This window comes from Lepidochelys kempii, chromosome 5 (genome assembly GCF_965140285.1).
Source record: "Lepidochelys kempii isolate rLepKem1 chromosome 5, rLepKem1.hap1, whole genome shotgun sequence".
NCBI classification, from domain to species: Eukaryota; Metazoa; Chordata; order Testudines; family Cheloniidae; genus Lepidochelys; species Lepidochelys kempii.
The window spans coordinates 11871229-11889660 of NC_136384.1; the positions used below are offsets into that span (position 1 = coordinate 11871229).

The 18432-nt window shown below is 44.9% G+C and overlaps 1 protein-coding gene across 2 annotated transcripts in view; it reads left to right on the plus strand.

The window, feature by feature from the left end:
* SETBP1 (SET binding protein 1) overlaps nucleotides 1-18432 on the plus strand; it is a 324256-nt gene that overhangs the window by 216379 nt on the left and 89445 nt on the right. For both annotated transcript variants that reach the window (XM_073343442.2, XM_073343441.2), the window contains exon 3: nucleotides 10695-14154. In XM_073343442.2, the coding sequence (XP_073199543.2) occupies nucleotides 10695-14154 (3460 nt within the window). The remainder of the gene's footprint in view (nucleotides 1-10694; nucleotides 14155-18432) is intronic.

An 18432-nucleotide genomic window follows, 5' to 3' on the forward strand; every position in this document is an offset into this window, starting at 1 on the left:
TCGTAAATGTCATGATTTCCGCTAGTTAAATCTGAAATTTCAGTGTTGTAATTGTGGGGTCCTCACCAAAAAAGAAGTTGTGGGGGGTTTGGAAGGTTGTTGTAGGGAGGCAGCTGGAGAGCGGTGGCTGCTGGCCGGGAGCCCAGCTCTGAAGGCAGAGCCGCCGCCAGCAGCAACGCAGAAGTCAGGATGGCCTGATGTGGTGTTGCCACCCTAACTTCTGCGCTGCTGCCTGCAGAGCTGGACGTCCAGCCAACAGCCGCTGCTCTCCGGCCACCCAGCTCTGAAGCCAGCACAGAAATAAGGGTGGCAGTACAGTGACTCCCCCACTCTCCCCCCAAAATAACTTTGTAATACCCCTGCAACACCATTTTGGGTCAGGCCCCCCACTTTGAGAAACGCTGGTCTCCCCCATGAAATCTGTGTAGTATATGTGAGGGGACTGTTGCCCCCTTACTAACATTCAGTGGGTGTTTTGGTTGCTAGCTCCCAGTAGTAAAAAGGGGGAAGGGTCGATGGGGAATCAGGACCCTGAGACTGACAGCCCCCAGGAACAATGGGGAGAGGCCAATGCTCCAGGTCAGCCTGAATGACAGGGGGGCAGGCTAATCAGGGAGTCAGGAGGCCAGGGAGGTCCCGTCCCCCGTGTGAGCTGGATTTGCCTGGGTCAGAGAGAGTGGGGCCGAGCTAAGGAGAAAGCAGGGACCCGAGCTAAGCTGGGGAGCAGAGCTGGGCCAGATCCAGAGGGACCAGAAAAGCAGCCCAGAGAGAGCAGACCCTGTCCTGGGAGCAGAGCTGCAGCCCCAAAGCCAGAGGCACAGCACAGAAAGAGCAGACTTGCTCTGGGAGCAGAGCTGCAGCAACCAGAGCCAGAGGGGCCAGAAAAGCAGCCCAGGAAGCAGGTCAGTGCTGGGAGCAGAGTCACAGAAGCAGCCTGCAGAGCAGACCTGTCCTGGGAGCAGAGCTGTAGCAACCAGAGCGGCCAGAGAAGCAGCCCAGGGAGCTGGAGGCAGAGCAGCAGCAGCAGTGCAGAGACAGAGCGGTGGAGCTGGGGCTGGAGCAGTCCGGAGCTGGGTGCAGTGAGCAGCTGAGGAGACCGAGGGGGACCCTGGGCAGCAGGCCCAGCACAGAGAGACGCCTCAGCCAAGAGGCTCTGCAGGCCAGGCTTGGATTGTAACCCCGACAGGGCGGGGGCGACACCGGGAAGAAGGGTCCTACCACTTAGAGCCTGAGAGCGTGCGGCCACCACCAGAGCGAGTGTCCAACCCACAGCACCCCTGCAGCACAGCCAGGGCCTGAGCAGGAGGCCTGGGACTTACAAGGAGCAGACTGTGAACTGCCCTGACGTTCCAGAGACACTGTTTGTGATGTTCCCTGCCACAGAGCGGGGTGATGTGTTTCCTTTAACCTTTCCCATTTCCCCTTATTCTTTTTAAAATTAATTGTTGATTAAATAACTTGCATTTGCTTTCAATTGTATGTAATGGTCAGTGGGTCAGAGAAGTGCCCAGTGCAGAGAGAGTACCCCGGAGTGGGGACACCCTAGCCCCTGTCCTAGGTGACCACAGCAGGGTTGGGGGTCGAGCCCCCCAGGAATCCTGGCCCCAGCCTTGATGGGGTTACGAGGACTCTGCCAGACAGGAGAGTGGAAGGGGAGTCCTCAAGGGCAGGGAGGCCACTGAGTAAAGGAAGTGGAAGTGAGGACTCGGATCCTTTTGCTGGCCCACTTCACTGGGGTAGTGCAGAAGCCAGGAAAGTTCCCCACAAGAGCAGGACTATTCCCCCGCTTACATATAGGGCAAAAGCACACAAAAGATCAGATTTCACATCCATGATGTGTTTTTCATGGCCGTGAATTTGGTAGGGCCCTACTTTCTATGTATCAAAATTATTGTAACTGAGTAGTTGCAGAAAAAGACTTAGGGGCTACATTGTCTTTTTAGTCACAGAAGGACCCCATTGACTTCAGTGGAGATCTTCCCAATGTATACCAGTTCATGTTCTGTAAATGGACACAGGTGATGTTTTACTCTTAATTAGCCCTCTCCAACCCCATGCTGTGTCAGGCCCTCAAGTGGTCACCCTGCAGCTTCATGTCAATTTCTCTTTTAAAAAAAAAGTGTGACAGGTCAGAGCTCCTGACTCCTGAGAGTGCCATTTCCATTTGGTTTTACATAACTGAAAGTACAAGGATTTTTGGAGGGAAGGGACTGGAGAGAGAGCACATTTTCTAGTCGCTCCGGAAAATCCCTCTCCTTTGGAATAATGCATGAGCTACTTGTCTATTAATATGGCGTAACTAACTTAAAAAAAAATTAACACCAGACTCCTGCAATCAGATCTATGCTGGCTTCAGTGAGGCTCCCCACAGGCGTGTCAGGGTCTCATTTGTACTTTTGAGATCCTTTTGTTGTTTTCTATTCCAGCATATATAGCATGCCAGTTCTGTATTCCTTTCTGTCTTGATAGAACCCTTTTAGTTATGGCTACATTTGCCTGAAGTGAGCTCTGCTGAGCTTGGGGCCTTTGAGTTGTTTGTTAGTTGATGGTACATTTCAGAAGCCTGAATCCTTTTGTTTATAGCTTCACTTTATGTTTTATTAAGGTTCAGTGCACCGAGAAGTCCTCCCACTGAACAGAGTGCATCAAGCCCCTGTTTATTGATATACGATAGGCCATAAAGCCATCATGACATAGGCTTTAGGAGAGTGATTCCAGCCTGCCAGAATCTCAGTGGAGGCTGATGGAAATTTTACTTTGCTTTGACTGTGAGCTTCAAGTGGCCAATTTTCAGCTGTCCCTTTCTGAGAAGAAAGGACAACACTACTCCCTCGCAACTTTCAGCTAAGAATTGGTAGGAGCCAGGTTTATTTATGCCTTTGTTGACCTTGGAGATCTCCCTGTTCTCTTTCTTTAGAAGTCCCTCCCTCCCAACCCCCATCACCCGATAATATTTTGTCATATATACTAGATTTATATGATGCAGGAACCCAGGCCAAGATTTTTGAAAGTGACTAGTGATTTTGGGTGCCTCCATTTTTGGATGCCCAACTTAAGAAACCAAAAAAGGGCCTTATTTTCAGAAGGCGGCTGCTCTGCACATTTTGAAAATCACACCTCACATTGGGCACCTAAAATTCAGGGCGTCCAAAGTCACTGGTCCCTTCTAAAAACCTCAAGGTAACATTTTCCCAAGAACCTAAGTCCCATTTTCAAAAGTGACTTGGGCACACAGGAGTCAGATCCCACTGACTTTCAAGGAGATTTTGGGTCCTGAGTGCTGAAGTCACTTTTGAAAATGTGACTTAGGCACTTCAGACTAATTTTCTAGGGGGAAGAAAAGGAGTACTTGTGGCACCTTAGAGACTAACCAATTTATTTGAGCATGAGCTTTCGTGAGCTACAGCTCACTTGAAGTGAGCTGTAGCTCACGAAAGCTCATGCGAAGTGAGCTGTAGCTCATGAAAGCTCATGCTCAAATAAATTGGTTAGTCTCTAAGGTGCCACAAGTACTCCTTTTCTTTTTGCGAATACAGACTAACACGGCTATTACTCTGAAACCTTTCTAGGGGGAGTCAGGGATGGCTGTGAGATAACAGCAAGCACTTCCCAAGACCCTGATTCTAAATTACATCATTCGTTTATGAAAAGCTTCCCCTCTCCCTGTCCTAAGAACAGTGTAACAAAGGACAGAATATCCCCAGAGTGAACTCTGATATGTCACGGTGGATGCCAGTCCCCACAGACGCTCCCGATGTTATTAATTTTTAAAACAAACTTGCTGATTGAGGTTCTGACTGCCTTTAAATTGTCTCTACAAGGAGACTGTGTACTAATTAACCCACAGAAACAATCAATGATGTACCTTTTTCAAGTTTCAGGGTGATTAGAATATGAAAATGAAGAGCACAATGGTGCAGATGTTTTAAAATCACAGCAGACAGCAATTAGTGACATGGGAACCAGCTGCTTATCTCTCCAGATAAAGCCTCTTAATAGGGAATTACACTTGAGGAGCCATTACACAGATGGATCTGCGAATGATTTAAAGAGGGGGCGTTATAGTATTAACTTTGATTTGTGAGCCAGGGCCTTGACAAGCTTTATGCATGCTACCTCTGAAAGAAGGTGCATTTGTAAAAGGGGGCTCCTTACATATTAGCAGCCAAGTTTTCTTTTAGTATTGTTTTTAAGTTGTGTCATTTTTTTAAACCTATATTATCTTTACTAAGGGCTTGCTTTTGACCAGGCGGTTACTGGGATCTCTTCTTGCTCCTAGTGTTCCTGCTCTGGGACAGTAAGTGGTGCATGGATTTAAGGGATAGATTTTGAAAGGGGAATGATTTAAAAAAAGTATGAGGTATTCAGTAAATAAATGTAAAGGTTTCCTGTGGACCAGATTCTGTCACCCTTAATGCTGACGGAGTATGGCACAGTTCCTCCTGGGTTGGCAGAATCCGGCCCTCTCTTTTAAGCAGTTAGCTTGCGGCTTGGACGGCATGCCAGCATAAAGGCGTAAAAGGGGGTAATACATTCCCATATGCACCTGTGCAGGCTACCCAGATCGGCATGTGCAGTGGTAAATGGGCAGCATGCATGGAGCAAGTTGGAAGTGGGTGCTCCTCCTCCCCTTATTCTCTGGGCAGGACAGCTGAGCTGGTGCTGGATGTCCTGTCACTTGCTGCTGACACAGGTCTATGCAGCATCGCCAAGCCTGTGTGTTAAAAAACCGCGAGTCAGGCTTCAAAAATCATGAGGTTGGATTACAAATCAGGAGATTTTTTTTTTAAAAATAGGCTACCTTGGGGTTCATTTGAGTTTTGTCCTCTGCATCCTAAGCTTTCGGGGGGGCACTTATGCTACATTTTCCCATCTTCTCTCTGCAGCCCTGAGGACTAGGAACTTCAGAATGTTCAAAAATGTTTCAAAAATGAAAACTGAGATTTTCACGCAGTCACACACATCCAGGAGCTAGGGCTTTTAGAGCGTCGCCAAATATCACGACACTCGTGCTCAAATCACAGGAGTTGGCAACACGGCAAGAGTAAATTCCTATCCCCGCCTCCCTCAAGAAAGGATGGCAGGCAGTGTGTTTCAGAATCGCTGGACAGGGAAGGAGTTCCCACATTGCTGTGATTTGGGGCCTCGTGAAGAGCAAAATGCCAACACGGGCAGGCCCTGGTGATGAAATTCTACAGATAGACCAAAAGCTAAATACGAATAAATCTTCCATTCCCATGAATGGGTCAGATTCTGCTCTCGGTGCTACTGATATAGCTACAATTAACTCTGCTGAAGCCAACAACCTATTGGAATGAGTAGCCAAGCTGCTGTATACAGTATTCTGTACTGGCAGTTGTACAAAGAAATGAATTCCAGAAAATGCAATGAGAAATAGCCATCAGCTGTTGTCTGAAGAGCCCTGTTCACAGTCACCCCCACTGAAAGCTCCAGTCCCTACGGCTATCTTTACTGCGGGGGGGGGGGGGGGGGTTGTTGTGAGGTTTTTTGTTTGTTTTTTGTTGTTGCTCGATCTTTGTTCACAATGCCCTTTGATTGTGGGGCTCACCCAGCAGGGGAAATTGAAGCTGAAACATTAGGGACAATGGGATCAGGCGGTGTGATCCAGATGGATACATTGGGAACAAAATACACTTAACTGCATTACTTTCAGCTAGCTGATTTGCCGGTCCTTTTAAGTAAACAGTGCCCACATATCAATTGCAGCAAGTCAAATTCGACCTGCTGCAGGCAACATGATCTCTGGTTGCCATGCTGGAGTAGCGTATGCTGAAGAATTATGTGAGAGTGGCATGCGTGTGTTTGACGGGGGAGAGTTCATCGTAAAATGATACTGGAAGAAGCTACATTAAGAGACCCAGTGGGCTGTTGCATGCTTGGGCGAATACATAGTTTTGATAGAATGTACAGATGGCACAATCCTGCAAACCCTTCCACAGGGGCTTAACTTTTGAAGTCCTGTTGAAACCAGGGTGACTCCTTTGTGCTTAAAGTAGAACATATGATTAAACAGTTGCGGGCCTGGCACCTTAGATGTCACATGTATCTCTTTTCATGGATTGCAATATAAAGCTTGTGCTTCTCTGTGGTATTATAGGAACAGCAGGGCTATAGTTAGAGATCCGTCGGTAGTTTCAGTGTCAACCTCCGCTTTGGGAGACAAGGTGATCAGAGCGGACCGGTAACTGGCTATGTCCAAACTACACCACTGCGTGAATTGCAGAGCTCACCAGAGTGTTGCTATCGAACTGCCCCATGTGGACGCTGCTGGCGGGAGCAGAAAGACGCTGCTGGCGGGAGCAGGTTTGCTTTAATGTAGACCTTTTCATTTGCACCCACAGCATCCACACAGGACAGTTAGAGTGCAACACTTTGGGGTGCTCTGCAATTCACGCCCCTGTCATCCGTATTGCGGCTCAGTGTAGGCAAGCCCTGAGTCACAAAAAGTCCGCTGCTTTGCAGTTGGCATCCAAGTTGTCGGTCCTCAAATTATCATTACTATTTTTAGCCCTGAATTAAATATCTTTGCCTTTTTTAAGCCAAGGGTGAGGGGCATTGTGATTTTTTTTTTTTTTGACTGCTGTAACCCTTACTTTTCGAATGAAATTTCTCAGGGCATTGAGTTTCACAACTCAGCCTTTTGGGAGGAACTTTAGGGTTACTTTGATTACAGCCATAGGGCTAGGTGCTCCGCTGAAGTAAAGTCCTACATCTTCATGGAAGAGAGTGGAACAGTGCCAGCTTTACACCATCAGAGCCCTGTAAGTTCTAGTTTTTGCGAGTTTTTTAAGTGAGAGATCATTATTATTTAGGGATCTTTGGGGCATAGATTGTTACTCCTGTGTTTGTACAGCACCCAGCACGACCCCAATATGGAGCTTTCTGGTTGCTGCTGCAATGTAAATATTAATGAAAAACAAAAGTCACACCAGGAAGTCTTCTCAGTGGGGTAGCTGCTTTATAGACTGATGTGAAAGCAAGAGGTATAGTCCGGGTCTGACTAAGTCGAGAGCAAACCTTCTGCTAAGAAAGCCTGCTGCTAGACTGCTTGATAAAGTGCAATGTACTTCCCCTTCCATGTCCCGCAGTCCCATTGTGAAAGCCAGCATAAGCACCCCTGTGTGTGCTCCCAGGAGATTAGGGAGGGAGTGATGGGACTGCAGTTGTGCCTGTATCTTTACTGAGGCCTGGCCAGGTATGGGATAGCTTCTGGAGCCAGTCTTGCCCCTGTGCTCTTCATACTGCACACCATAAGAACCAGGCACCATCTGGTCTGGAAGCTGAGAGCCGGCAGAAGCAGCAGGGGGACAATGAAGTTGACTATGCATCTTGTGAGCTTGATCATTATTTTAAAAAATAATGATTTTACGCTAAACACAATATTTCAGTGCCCTCCTTTTTCAGTGGCCAAAGGGGATGGAGGGAGGTGGCTACCTTTTGTAGGCCTGCCTGAAGAAAGATGTCAAATTCACAACCCTGGAAACCGAACTCCTCCATGTAAACAAGCAGATTGTGTCATCCTAGAACCCCCGAGCAAATGCAGCGCAGGTCGCATCAGTGCAGGCTCTCCCTTTACTGTCTGCTCCGTGTGATTCAGCACTGACGTAGAGGGAGCTGCTTGTAGAATGAGGGGCTAGTTATTCCTCGGGATCAGGTTACTGCTTGGGCTCTGGGAATAGGCTGAGAAGAAGGGTGCACAAACCAAAACACCTGCAATTTACAACAGCTGCACACTCTGTTTTCTCACTTTACTTTTCCTGGGAATCTTTTCCTTTCCTAAGCATGCTCAGCCCACATGCACAAATGCCGAACAATCCCCAGAACTGAAGAATCTCCAGTTACTGCTTGAGCCAGTGCACCCCAATAGCTTAAATATTATGGTGTGTTCCAACAAGGCCACATGCCTGACTTTTACATACACCCACTAAGGATCTATCACCATCCATTTCCCAGTAATATACAGGTTTGTCGGTCTCTAAACATAAATCCTGAACCTGGTAGTTCACCACCTTTAAACATAAGAACATACGAATGACCATACTGGGTTAGACCAGTGGTCCATCTAGACCAGTATTCTCTCTTCCAACAGTGGCTGGAGACAGATGCTTCAGAGGAAAGGAACAGAACAGGGTAATTATCAAGTGATCCATTCCCTGTCGTCCACTCTCAGCTTCTGGCAGTCAGAGCATTGCGTTTTATCCCTGACCTTGCCCAATAAGCATTGATGGACCTATTCTCCATAAATTTATCTAACTCTTTTTTTAACCTGGCTATACTTCTGGCCTTCAGAACATCTCCTGCTAATGAGTTCCACAATTTGATTGTGCATTGTGTGAAGAAGTACTTCCTTGTGTTTGTTTTAAATCTGCTGCCTGTTAATTTCATTGGATGACCCCTGGTTCTGGTGTTGTGAAAAGGGGTAAATTTCCGTATTCACTTTCGCCACACCTTTCTTGATTTTATAGACCTCGATCATATCCCCCCTTTAGTCGTCTTTTTTCCAAGCTGAACAGCTCCAGTCTTTTGAATCTCTCCTCATCTGGAAACTGTTCCATACCCCTGATCACTTTTGTTGCCCTTCTCTTTACTTTTTCCAACTCTAATATATCTTTTTTGAGATGGGGCATCTAGAACTGCATACAGTATTCAAGGTGTGGGTTTACCATGGATTTATATAGTGGCACGATGGTATTTTCTGTCTTATGATCTATTCCTTTCTGTTAGCTTTTTTGACTGCCGCTGTACTTTGAGCAGATTTGTTTTTTAGAAATATCCACAAAGGCTCCTAGATCTCTTTCTTGAATGGTAACTGCTAATTTAGACCCCATCATTTTATATTTATAGTTGGGATTATATTTTCCAATGTGCGTTACTTTGCATTTATCAACACTGAAGTTCATCTGCCATTTTGTTGCCCACTTACTCCCATTTTGTGAGATTCCTTTGTAACTCTTTGAAGTTAGCTTTGGACTTAACTATCTTGAGTTATTTTGTGTCATCTGAAAACTTTGCCATGTCACTGTTTACCCCTTTTTCTAGATCATTTATGAACATGTTGAACAGCACTGGTCCGAGTGCAGATCCTTGGAGGACCCTGCTTTTTACCTCTCACCACCGTGAAAACTGATCATTTATTCCTGCTCTATGTTTCCTATCTTTAAATCAGTTACTGATCCACGAGAACACCTTCCCTACCCATGAATGCTAACTTTGCTTATAAGTCTTTGTGGAGGGACCTTGTCAAAACTTTCTGAAAGTCCAATTGTCCACTAGATCACCCTTCTCCACATGTTTGTTGGCACCCTAAAAGAACAAAATTTCATTTGCGGTCATTCAGGATTGGGGTGATGTAGCACTTCTGACAACCATGCTTCATAGACCTGAAAACCTCTTAGGATGGGATCTTCTTTCCCCGAAATATCTGTTATAAATCCCGAGAAAAAGAGGTTTATGGTAGTACCGCTGATATAAACTTAACTGTAATAGCCAAACTGTGGCAGTAAAATGTAGTTAGTGTTATTTTCTACTGTTCTTCCCTTGCTTACACATTTATTTTAAGTATCCCATCACGTATTTGGTATTCAGTCTAATTACAATCACAGTTTACTCCTGAAGAGTAGCTTGCAATACTACATGTATGAAACACATTTCACAGCTTGACATGGAGCATCACAAAAATGGATAGGAAATCATCATAAAACCAACAAATGATTACAGGGGAGCAAGAGTCTAGAAGTGGTCAATAAATGAAAGTGAAGTGGGTTTGTTTTGTTTGAAGGGGCTTTTGAAAATGTTATGCCTGAAACATGCATAATTTCTTCAGCTGAAGAAAGTCCATCGAGAATCAATGTGGACTTTCATTTGCTCTGCACTAGTCTTCAACATAACTGTACTCTTTATGTTATCCCTGAAGTTTGAAGGGATGTGGTCAGATTAAAAATCATATTGCAAATATTGCTTACCCAGATTGCGAATTACAGTTCATTAAAATAGAAAGAGACGTTAAAAACTAATTTGGGTCCTGATCCTACTTTACTGTATTCACATGAGTAGTCCAGTTGGGCCTACTCACATATATAAAGCTAAGCAGGTAAATAAGTCTTGGAAGATTCAGGACCATGCCTTTTCATCGCTTTTCCCTGAGGTTTCTAAAAAAAGCAGACCCGTCAATTTCATTTTCACTTTCTAGACAATGTCTTTGTCCACTTCTCCTGCACTAGCACCAGACTGTAAATTTTGAGCTGCAAACACGGGATCTGATTCTGCATCCCTCTCTGACACGGAGGGGCTGCCCGCAAAGGTAATGGTTACTCAACGTGGGAACAGGTTGCAAAATCAGGCCACTTACAAGGGAAGGTTTTGCTTGTGTTAAAAGTGTGCATGTGCAAACACACACACAAAAACCCTATATATATCCTTAGTAATTTAAAAGTGTATGGAAATATTTCTATTGGTCTTAAGGTTGCAAAAAGATGCATTTACAACTCATAAATCTGTGGTCAAGTTTCACCTGTGTCCTTTTTTAAGGCGACTTTACAAAGTATCTTGAAACTTAAGAGCAGATCATTTAAGAGTAGTTGTCCTTCAACATGCAAGTTTATAAGATCTTTACATTAATGTTTATGATGAGCCCAATAAACTTACTTTTTTTTTCATTTTCTTCTGCTTTGCAGGTTTATGACCGGCCCCCAAAGCATTCTGCTCTGCACTATGACCCAGGCCTCCAACAGGACTTCACCAGTGACACCTTAAAATCAAAGCACCAGCAAAAAAGCAGCAACCAGCACCATCTTGACTGGTCAGCAAGCTCTGACACTGGATCTGCTTCTCAAAGTTGCTTCCTCAATACAGAATCCAGCCGAGAAGCAGCTAGTGCCACCAAGGTTTCTGCTCAAGAGCCAGTTTCTTTCAGCAAGTCTCAAACAAAGAAATCTGGTGCAGGAAGCACATGGAGTCAGTTGTCAACCAACAATAAAGAGCTGGCTGTATGCAGTGCAGTTCCATCACCAAATAACATCACGGCAGCATCCCAGCCTAGCAATCCATCAGAGTGCAATGGGCTTTTGCCTCTAGTTGATAAAGAGGGAGGAGGCCAAATGGAGATCCCTGACCAACCCACTGGGAACACAAAGAAGAAATCCAGCAAAAAAGACTTAATAATTCAAACCATCCAAAACACAGACATAGAATGGGTGAAAAATGCTCAAAAAGCATTTGAGAGCAAAACCCATGACAGCATGGAAGGGAAAAAGGAATCTTATTCAACGGACAAACTGCTAGAAGCATCGCCCTCGAGGCAGAACCCGAGTTCTGCTAATGGTTCTGAGAGTGACGCCAGTCACGTACGAATTACTATCCCAATAAAGACTCCAACAGCAGATATGTCTGGCCACAAAAGGAAAAAAAGGCAATCTTCAAAATCTACAGCAGATAAAACTATCCAGGAAAAAAGCCTACCTTCTGGACTTCCCGTGAGCAGTGAAGTAGCAAACAGGACTAGTTCACAACTGGAGGGGAGCAAAAAAGATCTTCGAGCCACAAAGCAAGGGAAAGCTCCCGAGAACGAGTCCCTATTGACAGCTATTGAGAGCCGTGGGATCACTGACAAAGCTCCCCCAAACAGTGCAGGTAGGCTCAGAAAATCTGCAGCTGGAACTTCCATGTCCACTCCTACCAATCTTCCTGCATCAAGCAGATTGCCAGAAGTCCAGCACCCAAAACTTGTAGCAAAACGGAGATGGACCTGCAGCAAACCTAAAAACATGCTTCAGGAAACCTCCATGGCTACATCCGAGAAGCTGATGGTGGAGCCCCCTTCAGCCTATCCCATCACTCCATCTAGCCCTCTGTATACCAATACAGACAGTCTTACTGTGATTACGCCCATCAAGAAAAAAAGAGGACGACCAAAGAAACAGCCTTTGCTCACTGTTGAAACCATCCACGAGGGGACCTCCACCAGCCCGGTCAGTCCAATCAATCGAGAATTTCCAGGCACAAAGAAAAGGAAGAGGAGACGGAACCTGGCTAAGCTGGCCCAGATGGTCCCAGGGGAGGACAAATCCATCAGTGAACTGAAATTTCACAAAAAGGTCGGCAAGCTGGGCGTGTTGGATAAGAAGACCATCAAGACCATCAACAAGATGAAGTCCCTCAAGAGGAAGAATATTCTGAATCAGATCTTGTCCTGTTCCAGCAACATAGCTTTGAAAACAAAAGCCCAGCCCCCATCCAGCCCAGGAGCTGCGACCATCGATGCCAGACTAGGGAAGCAAATAAATGTCAGCAAGAGGGGGACTATCTACATTGGCAAAAAACGGGGCAGGAAGCCAAGAGCAGAGCTGCAGCCCCCTCCAGAAGAACCTAAGACAGCCATCAAGCACTCAAGGCCTGTTTTGAGCCAGCCAGAAAACCCAGCAGTGCCTTCCAACTTGCAGTCACTTGTGGCATTGTCACCAGCAGCTATTCATCCGCTTTCAACACAGTTAGTGGGGTCTAATGGCAACCTTAGCCCTGCAAGCACTGAAACAAATTTTTCAGAGTTAAAAACTATGCCAAATCTTCAACCCATCAGTGCTCTTCCTACAAAAACCCAGAAAGGAATGCACAGTGGAACTTGGAAGCTGTCTCCACCCAGGTTAATGGCTAACTCACCTTCCCATCTGTGTGAAATAGGTTCTCTGAAAGAAGTCACGCTGTCACCAGTGAGTGAGTCTCACAGCGAGGAAACCATACCAAGCGACAGTGGAATAGGTACAGACAATAACAGCACTTCTGACCAAGCAGAAAAAAGCTCAGAATCCCGCAGGAGGTACTCTTTTGATTTCTGTACCCTGGACAATCCAGAGGCCATACCATCTGACACCAGCACAAAGAACAGGCATGGTCACCGGCAGAAGCATCTCATTGTTGATAACTTTCTCGCTCACGAGAGCATTAAAAAGCCAAAGCACAAGAGGAAAAGGAAAAGCCTGCAGAACAGAGATGACCTCCAGTTTCTTGCAGACCTCGAGGAGCTCATCAACAAGTTTCAAGTGTTCAGGATTTCCCATAGAAGCTACACGTTTTACCATGAAAATCCATATCCTAGCATTTTCAGGATTAATTTTGATCATTATTACCCTGTGCCATATATCCAGTATGACCCATTGCTCTATCTTCGCAGGACCTCTGACATGAAGTCGAAGAAGAAGCGTGGTAGACCTGCCAAAACCAATGACACCATGACAAAGGTGCCTTTTTTACAAGGGTTCGGTTACCCTATTCCCAGTGGGAGTTACTATGCACCCTATGGAATGCCTTACACATCAATGCCTATGATGAATCTTGGTTACTACGGTCAGTATCCAGCTCCTTTGTACCTGTCCCACACACTTGGAGCAGCTTCCCCATTTATGAGGCCCGCAGTGCCCCCACCCCAGTTCCATTCAGGCTCTCATATGAAGATGTCCACCACTGCCAAGCATAAAGCCAAACACGGAGTGCACCTGCAGACACCTGTGGGAATGAGCCTTGGAGATATGCAGTCCTCCTTGGCACCTCCAAAGGTTGGAGGAACCAGCCTTTCTAGTGGCCGACTTCACAAAAGAAAACACAAACATAAGCACAAGCATAAGGATGAGCGGATATTGGGGGCACATGAAGATCTGAGCGGTCTTTTTGCTAGCAAGTCCACCGGCTTCTCCAGCCATGCAATCAGTGAAAGGCTAAGTGGCTCAGACAAAGACCTCTCCTTGCTCAACGAGAAAAGCAAGCATAAGGAGAAACAGAAGCACCAGCATTGTGAAATGGGACACAAAGGCTCAAAGAGTAACTTTGAAGTGGATACACTGTCTACGTTATCGCTTTCTGATGCCCAGCAGTGGACGCAGAGCAAAGATAAAAGTGACTTGAGCAACGATCCCATTGACTCTTGCACAAAGAGATACTCGGGTAACGCTGAGACTAGTGCAAGGTCAGAGTCCCTGGACATGTTTGGTGAAATCAGTTCCTCCAGTGAAAAGCGGGACAATGATGCAAGTGGGAATAAAAGAAGAAGCTTTGAAGGGTTTGGAACGTACAGGGAAAAGGACATTCAGTCCTTCAGGATGAATAGGAAGGACAGAAGTACCTATGATTCTTCGGCCTCTTCAGGTAAGCCCTGAATTTCTAACCTGAGCAAAAAGGAGCTTGGCATTCTCAACGGTTATGTTCCTTTATAAAAGTTAGACACTTATTTCTCTGTCATTATATCATTAAACCCCCATGATTATCCAGACTTTGGATTGTTCGGGGCGCGGGGCTGGGGGTGGCAAGAATGTTGGCTAGATCTAAAGCCAAAACCTTTTAAAGACATTTTGTTATTGCATGGCATTTTTATAAATATTTTCTCTGCTTCTCTCCTATTTATCCTCACTTCTTGCCTTTCCTTTGAAAATCTCCTGGGCACTGGCTTATACAGGGTCACTGCTGTAGGTAACTGCTGGAAAGGGGAGCACTGCAGACTTTCCTCTTACTGGAATCCAGTGCCTCTGACCATGGTGAATTGAGTCTTTGCTTGCACAGCCCTTGGAAGTAGAGCCATCATACTAAAGAAAGATTCTCTCCTATGGCATGGAGAGCCTACAAAAGATGTCGGTTGATCACTAGTCTTAGTCCCATTAGGTGTGATGGGAGTTAAATGGTAGCTGTGGGACACGGAGCCAGCCCCACTAGTTGTGTGCTGTAGTGGCAATCAGGATACCCAGGTATCCTGGCGATTAGGCAGTTTTTGGATGGATAGACAGGCAGAGACCCCGGTTAGAATCCTAATCGAATTCTCTCACTTTCTGGTCAGCAGGAGTCATGCACAATCATGCACTTCAGACTGGGGTGGTAGCCAGGGGAGCCTGGTGTCACTGAAGCAATAAGCCCTAGATGATTAAGGATCAAGGTGGTTTGATTTTTAGCACTTATGACTTAGAAGAGAAGGTGGATGTGTGGGACTGGAAGGAAGGAGGGGACCTGAAGCTCCATTTAGGGCTTCAGGGCTTCTCTTCCCCACCCAGAAGAAGAAAGGGATCTGAATCTTGTCTGCAGACAGAACTGGACTTTGCATTATAAAGCTGCCTTCCTGGTAATGACACGGAGACAGGTGGTTTGCTGCAGTGTAAACAACTTTGGCTTGGGAACAATCCCAGAGCTCTTGCACCATCAGATATCCCATTGTTCTGTCATACAGCACATTTCACGCTTGGGTTCTGGAGGAGTGTGCACCTTATTGGGATGGCCAAGTTTGGAGGAGATTCAGAGCTGGATTCTGATGTGCTAGAGAGGCACATCACATTTCGGTCATTCCTGGCCTCGAAAATGAGGAGGCAGAATCGCTGTTGGGGAAGGCCCTGGGAGGGAGTATAGAATTTATGCAGCCTGCCCATATGAGATTCTTAGGCTTTTGATTAAGAGCCAAATGCTGCTCATGTTTAAGTTAACTGGATTATTCCATTTCCTTCACTGCGACTAGGATCTGGCCTTAAGTAAAGAACAGCAAAGTTTTAAATGGGAGAGTTACTAGGTAAAGTACAAAAAATCTAATGTTCGTCCTGCCCTCCCTCTGGTGTACTAGGCAAATAGTCACTGTTTGACCAGTCTGTAACCTTTAGTCAACAGAAAACCAACCAGCAGTTTGGAAATATATCCATTAAAATTGCCATATGGAAACAGACCCATTGTAACAAATGTGTGACATACAGAAATGCTGGAATGAGACTGAATTTATTTCCTGGTCATAGCAACCAACATGGATGGGTCAGTTCATAGAATCATAGAATACCAGGCTTGGGAGGCACCTCAGGAGGTCATCTAGTCTAACCCCCTGCTCAAAGTAGGACCAGTCCCTAAATTGAACTCACAACCCTGGGTTTAGCAGGCCAAAGCTCAAACCACTGAGCTATCCCTTCCGTCACCCCCCACGCCCCCCCCCCGCCGTCATAGGGTGGGGTCATTATGCATGAACTGCAGTGGCTTCTATTACAATGATGATATGCCCTAACACATAAGGGTTCAGAGCCCCTATCATTTTTATCCTGAGTACATGATGGACATTACTGATTTCCCAGTATAGTAGCAATTGCACTTTCATTTTCATGAACCGGAAGAACTGCTGAATCTTAATTTTCCAAGCTAATCCATTTAATATATGAAAAGAACATTCTAACTAAAGAGGAAAAAAACTAAAATAACTGAGGACACTTTGAAATTGAGCTCTAAAATCCCCCTACATTTCCCACCAAACTGACTTTTAGTTCAGCTGAGGGTAGAATTCTTTTTTAATAAAAAGCCTGATTCATTTTGTTTTTCATTGGTGCATTATTGATGTCAATACAGAATAAGATGAAGTGGTTAGACCTGCAGTTTCTGCTTCACTGCACTCACTGTTCCAACTTTTAAAAATATCTTACTTTCATGACTGCTAATAGGTGTTGTTCCCCCATGACCTAATCCATCAAGTTGTAGATTATGAACTGTTTTCTTCATTGTCAAAGTATTATTTAGATGGAAAAATCATCCACATTTAGGTAACCAGAGCCAGCTAACCAGGGCCATAACTTGCACGACAAGAGGGAAAATATTAAAACTAAAGCACTCTGCCAAGAAAGGTCTGGAGCCAAGACTGCTCATTAAAGTCCAAGACCATCTGTCTACTTATGATCTTCTAAGATCTCAATGCCACTTTTTTTTTTTTTTTTTTTGCCTTTCCCCTTCATTGGTATTCCCGGTTGCAGTCTGCTCTTGAAATTGTCCTCAGCTATTAACTGGTGTCCACTGAGGATGGATTAAACTTTTCCATGATAACCTTGACCTTCTTTCTCCTAACTTACCTTGTATTTCATGAAAATGAGAGCCAGGAAAGCACTGTGAAACATGTAGCTCTCCAGCTGGAGGCTGTTCCATAGCTGTGATAATTCTCATTATCAGGCAGTTTTAATCTCCTACTGTTTACATCTAATATATAATAATGATAAAGAAAGGCTTCCTGAATATTCAGACTAAAGTTTAATGCAGATTCACATCAGACTTTCAGGGCAGCGTTGTCCTATTCTGGTAAATCTTATTGCATGATGTTTCAGTCACATGTCTTCAGCAGTATATGTGCATCATTTATATCTCCAGGTTCCTCTTTACTATATATTGCTGGAGGTAAGATATGCAACTAAAAGTATGCTGTATAAGGAGATAGCCATGATAAAAGTCAGGAGGGAACCATTTAATTCGATCGAGTCCCCATATACTCCTAACAGTTTGCCGTGAAATGGGCTGCTGGAAGTGCTATTTCATTTTTTTTAAAATCACTATTTGTATTCCAGTAGTACCTGAAGGCCCCAGTAGAGATCAGAACCCCACTGGGCTACAAATCGGTCACACACAGAGCAAGAGATGGTCCCTTCCCTGAAGAGCTTTCAATCTCAGTAGATAAAAGGATCAAAGAATCATGATCCCCATTTTACAGATAAGAAATAGAGATATTCAGGGATTTGTATCACATGGGGGGTATAATGAGGGAAGTATAATAGCAGTTCCTTCCCTCCCTCCCATAAGTGCTGTGACAATAAATACATTAAAGCTTATGAAGTCCATAGCTACTCTGGCCATGGAGGTCCTATAAGTACCATAGATAGATGCTATCCAATTAAATATAGGTTGTGAGTCTAATGGAGACAGCAGCAAAGACTGATAACCAAAAAGCTACTCTGTACAGCACTGTATTACTGTATATCCCTTTCCTGAGATTGATCACGATCTAGGGGTTATTTTATGCTTAGATTATCTCTGCAGGTCTTTGTAATTGAAGATTACACAGGAAGAGATTATCTAGCACGCATATCAGACATCCTGGCTCAAACATCAGCTAATAGGGACAAGGTTTTCATCAGATACAGTGTAGATACTATGCACTGTCAATTTACAGGAGTATAAAGTTAATCATATGCAGCTATTAAGAAAGGTAGTAATCATCAATCTCCAAGTGTCAGGTATTTAGCATGATGAACATGCATTATAACTTAATACTTAACTCTCCTACAAAATATCCTGTAGTCCCAGACTCCACCACTCCACATGGCACCAGTTTAACTCAAAAGTTCAGTGGAATCAGTATCTCCTTTAGATCACGGATGTGAAGTACAAACAGATGAAGCTAAGAGAACCAGCAAAGAGGTCGGACCAAGGTCTAGGCATCAGCCAATGCCTGCTAGAACATACAACGGATCTGTCTGTCTTTTTAACAGTTAACCAAAAACATGACAAAAGGGAGAGTAGGAGAAATATTGGGCTAAGGATCTAGAACAAGTGATACAATGAAATGGATGCATAACCATTCCAGTGCTGATACGGTATATACTGCTTTAGAGGCAATCCCGCAAACACACAAGTGAGTAGCTTAACTCGCTCGAG